The sequence below is a fragment of the Corticium candelabrum genome, chromosome 2, assembly GCF_963422355.1.
Source record: "Corticium candelabrum chromosome 2, ooCorCand1.1, whole genome shotgun sequence".
Lineage (NCBI taxonomy): Eukaryota > Metazoa > Porifera > Homoscleromorpha > Homosclerophorida > Plakinidae > Corticium > Corticium candelabrum.
In genome coordinates this window covers 11491917-11496980 of record NC_085086.1, presented here as the reverse complement: position 1 = coordinate 11496980, position 5064 = coordinate 11491917, and the positions used below count along the sequence as shown (strand labels likewise).

Sequence of the window (5064 nt, the reverse complement as noted above, 5' to 3'; positions counted from 1 at the left end):
GTTGTGTTAGGTTCCTCCTTCGTTTAAACCAAATGTGTCTGAGCGAGAAATCGGTGGCAAATACATTCCGCCGAGTTCAAGTCGGATACAGTAGCAAATACACCATCAGAACATGCAGGTGGGACGTTTAGAAGCCACACGTACTACCTGATATTCATACGGTCGTCTTACCACGTAGCTAACTCCACGATAAATCACAGAAATCAATCCACCAATGAAGAAGCACATCATACATCTTACAAACGCCTTCTTACCAGCTTTCTGTACACAATAACTAATGTTTAGTTACTGTACCAACACAAGACAATGAGATAGTCAGACAATACAAACTTAACTACAACCATGCAGACAGACCAACAAACAAACAAACAAACAGGCACACAGATACACAAATAGACAAGCCAACCGACCGATGAACCAACCAACTAACAGTCAGATAGACAGACAAACAGACAGACAGACTATGTAGACTTTCTTTTAGCAAGAACAGTTGTACTGCTTAATAGCGTACAGTTAATTAATCGTCCTACGTAGTAAGCGGCCGTAAGGGTCGTCGGACATTGTTGTAGCATGTTTTCCTTTTCCTTGCTGGAACCATTTAGAATGTAATAGTGTTGAAATTTTAAATATATGTATTGACAGACAGAAAGACAGACAGACAGACAGACACAGACAGACACAGACAGACACAGACGAACGGACAGACAGACAGACACACAAACAGAAAGACAAACAGACCGACTGACAGACAGACAGACTAACAAATAGACAGACAGACGGACAACAGACAGACAGACAGACAGACATACATACAAACAGAAAGACACAGAAACAGAAAGACAGACAGACCGACTGACAGACAGACAGACAGACAGACAGACAGACTAACAAACAGACAGACACACAGACAGACAGACAGACACACAAACAGACAGACAGACTAACAAACAGACAGACAGATGGACAACAGACAAACAAACAGACACACAGACAGACAGACAGAGCAACCAGCAGACAGACAGACAGAGCAACCAGCAGACAGACAGACGGACAAACAGACATACAGACAAACAGATAGACAGACAGACAGACACACCGGCAGACAGATACACAAACTGACACACAAATAGACAAACAGACAGACAGACAGAGAGACTGACAGACAGACAGACAGACAGACAGACAAAGAATGAAACCAAACTTAGAAAAACATGCAACACAATATAATAAAATGTTAATAACCAGAGACATTACAATAACTACTGGACAGTATAGATAGAAATCACACAGTTTATTTCCAAATTGACATGACACATTGCTGAGATACTGTACATGCAGTCATTATATATGTACACCATATGACCATCAAGTACAACAAATTTCCTGCTGAGAAACGTTAGGATTCCGATCAGCTCAAATTGATCGTTCACAACACAAAGATGGTGCAGCCCCATCTTCTTGAAAAAACTTCAAGTTGCATGATAATAAAAACCAAATGAGTTACATTTTCTGTAACTTGTAACAAATGAGTCACATGCACATTCTGACCTTTGCATGCATTCTTTTTCAATACTGGAACTATGAGAGCCCCACTCCTAATGAATGAGGCCGAACAATTCTTCTTCTATCTTTTCTCTCAAAGCATACGGTACTTGTCTTGGTCGGTAAAACTTGCATTCGTCGTTTCTGTCACTGCTAATCTAATTCTACTGCTTGTACCCGTCCCATCCTCGTCGCCAGATGTCACAAGTAACTGCGTCGTTAGCATGCGATCAGCCGGTCTTGATGTTAACTCAAGTTGAGAATGACTGGCTAGTCATAAATGCCGGTCATGACTGAAATGTAATACAGTACAAGTTCCCGGATGTTTTCAGTGTGTGTGTGTGTGTGTGTGTGTGTGTGTGTGTGTGTGTGTGTGTGTGTGTTGTGTGTGTGTGTGTGTGTGTTGTGTGTGTGTGTGTGTGTGTGTGTGTGTGTGTGTGTGTGTGTGTGTGTGTGTGTGTGTGTGTGTGTGTGTGTGTGTGTGTGTGTGTGTGTGTGTGTGTGTGTGTGTGTGTGTGTGTGTGTGTGTAATGGTTTGTAGTTGCTTCTTCTCTCCTCCCATCACGTGCAGAAAGCAGTCTGGAGTACAGAGGCTATGTAAGAACATTAATTGGTCATTGATTTCAATTAATGTATTTGTGATGTAATAGATTACTATTGACACTGACTGTACTTATGATGCATCAGTGTTAGATGGGAATGTAAGCAAATGTAGAGAAGCAGTGGACAAAGAAGAAGAAGAAGAAGAAGAAGTGTTTGTACACATGCATGGGAGATTCTAGAGGTGATGGAGTCTGCATGTCAAATCTCTAAAATGATAGACTCACTTGAATGTGTCTTAAGACTTTGTTGTTAGAATTTTGTTTTGCTTGTTTTTAGACTGTTTAATACATTCTTTATTGTTTGTTACTTTCAAAATCCCTAACTCTGTCAGTAACTAATTGTTTATGAATTTATAGTTTTGTGTGCATTGAATGATGGCACGAGCTTGTTTCTGTCCTTGCGCAGTACGTTAGAGAGGTCAGTGAAGAAGACTGGAATTTGAATCACTGCATCACTGATTGCTTACATTGAGAGTTATAGTTTGCAGTGTATAGATACGTACTACATTATATACAACCCATGGCTTTGTCGCACCTCATAATTTGCCTATTAAGCCTATTACCCGGGATCTTATTTGATTTGATTTTCTTTTTTTCTTTCTGTACAGTAGCTTCCTGTAGTAAGAAATGTAGCGCGCGCTAACTGCAAGTACCCGTCATCAGTTTGACTCCAGCTCTGGTTTGAGTAGGTCGTCTGTTTGTCCCTAGAATCAACGAATGAGGGGATTTGCTAGCGCTGACAGCAATACCGTGTTGATCATTGTCACTGCACTGTTTCTTTACTCTAGACGTACGATTTTGTTGCAACATCGACTTTCGGTCTTCATTTCCGTTTCACTATGTCGGATGAATATCAGCGATACGTTACTCGCAACATCGTGGAACTTGTTGAAAAGTTGCGTCCGTCGTTGCTATTAGAACATTCAGTCGCCAGTAATCTTGTGACTATGCAAGAAGCTCGCAAACTAAGACAATGTTCTACAGAGCAAGACAGCGCGCGAATGCTGCTCTACGATATCCTGCCATACAAAGAAAACGCTGTTCATAGATTTTGCGAGGTACTCAAAGAAGCAGGTCAGTTGCATATCGCTAGAAACGTTATGAAGAGAGGAGGCGTGGTTTGTGCAGTTGAGCCTGCAAGTAATCTGCAGACAGGACAGCAACAGCAGACCGTTCAACAAGCAGAACCTAATCAGCAGGTGCCTATGCTCGTGTAACTTACGTACGTACGTACGTACGTACGTGTGTGTGTGTGTGTGTGTGTGTGTGTGTGTGTGTGTGTGTGTGTGTGTGCGTGTGTGTGTGTGTGTGCGTGCGTGCGTGCGTTCGTGCGTGTGTGTGTGTGTGTGTGTGTGTGTGTGTGTGTGTGTGTGTGTGTGTGTGTGTGTGTGTGTACACGCTTCAAAAGAATAGTCAGAATATTAGGTACAAACTGAGACTAGGTTATGCAACTCACGTGATTTGCTTACGCAATGGCGCTCAATTGTAGGTTACTATTAAATTTTGAAATTTTGAAAATTGATTTGAGAGTGCTACTGAATGCTGTTTGCTTGTTGTATGTCACATTTCATGATTTGGCTCTGACTCTCTAAGTACGTGTGTACTAATGTGTACTAGATGTTGTTTGGTTAGTTGATGTGTGTAACATTCCAAGTGAGAAAATGTACTAGACTTGAACTACTTAACTATAGAGCTTTAGGTTTAATTGCACATAGACTTTGTCTTCTTTTCTTTTCCAGTGGTCACTGACTATACATCCTTTAGATCTGATGTTGTGGTGTAGTGACATACTATGGAAATGGTTGGGTTCTTGACATAATGCAAAGCATGTCTACTAGGAGTACTCGCGCGAGCTCTCCTAGCCGGGCCGACGCGGGCTGGCACGGGTCAGCGCTGAATGAAATCGTCGTGTGAATGCAGATCGAGCCGTGCTTGCCTGGCCCACCACAACTTGCCGTGCCAGCACGGGTAGGCCTGGGTCAGCGCGGCTTCAAATCGTCGTGTGAATGCGGGCCAAGCCAGGCTGACGGCCACGCATGCTCAATACATATGAAAATGGCGTGGTCAGAGCACAAGACCTTGTACCTCATTGCATTATGGGGTGAGGACAGCATCCAGGTTCAAATTAAAGGCTGTGCTAGATACAAGGAAGTTTAAGTCAAATTAGCGAAACAAAGAAAGGAAACGGGATACTCACGAACGGATGTGCAGTGTCTCTACAAACAACATGGCTAGCGTACACACCAAGGAACACGCCTACTATAGTGGCTGGCTCACTTTTTTCTACACGTCGTGTGAACAAGAGCTGGCTCGCTTTACGAGCTCGGGCTGGCTCGGCTCGGCTCGGCTCGGCCCAGTTTGGAACTGTGGTCGTGTGAATGGGGTATAAATGTACTCATTACAACTTTGTGAGAATGTTTTAACTTGTTTACAAGTCTTAGACATGTTGGAAGGTTTTGGATTGTTGGAAGTGTGACTGATGTGCATCTCTGGTCTTTAAAGTACACCAACCTTTGCCACGTTTAGATTGGAAAATGTCTAATTGTATCCGCAGGAGAATTAAGTATCTACATGAGGGTGTTGTTTTTCTTTTTATACTGGATGTGGAATAGATGCTATAGGCAGGTACTGTTAATTAAGGTGCTAATAAATGGTAGTATTGTCTCTGTAGAGTACAAACCTCTCAACTCTCACGATTTATGGGCGTGTCTCATGATCTCATGATTTGTGGCCAATTCTCACGATTGCCTGCCAGTCGTTTCTCTTGACAAGCCTACCTTGCGACACTCTGACAGTTGTTTTGTGCAGGCTCATTAGATCCGTCTTTCTGGACATAGCGGATTCTTTGAACTAGACTCTATATACGGCTCTGCTTGCTTGTATTTGGGGTATCCGGTGTACAACTAGTACTACCTGAAGT

The 5064-nt window shown here is 42.6% G+C and overlaps 1 protein-coding gene across 1 annotated transcript in view; it reads left to right on the top strand.

The window, feature by feature from the left end:
• Positions 1 to 2862: 2862 nt before the first annotated feature.
• LOC134176578 (uncharacterized) overlaps positions 2863 to 5064 on the top strand; it is a 7970-nt gene continuing 5768 nt past the window's right edge. Inside the window, exon 1 of the mRNA XM_062643243.1 lies at positions 2863 to 3343. Coding sequence (XP_062499227.1) covers positions 2984 to 3343 — 360 coding nt within the window. The 5' untranslated portion in view covers positions 2863 to 2983. The remainder of the gene's footprint in view (positions 3344 to 5064) is intronic.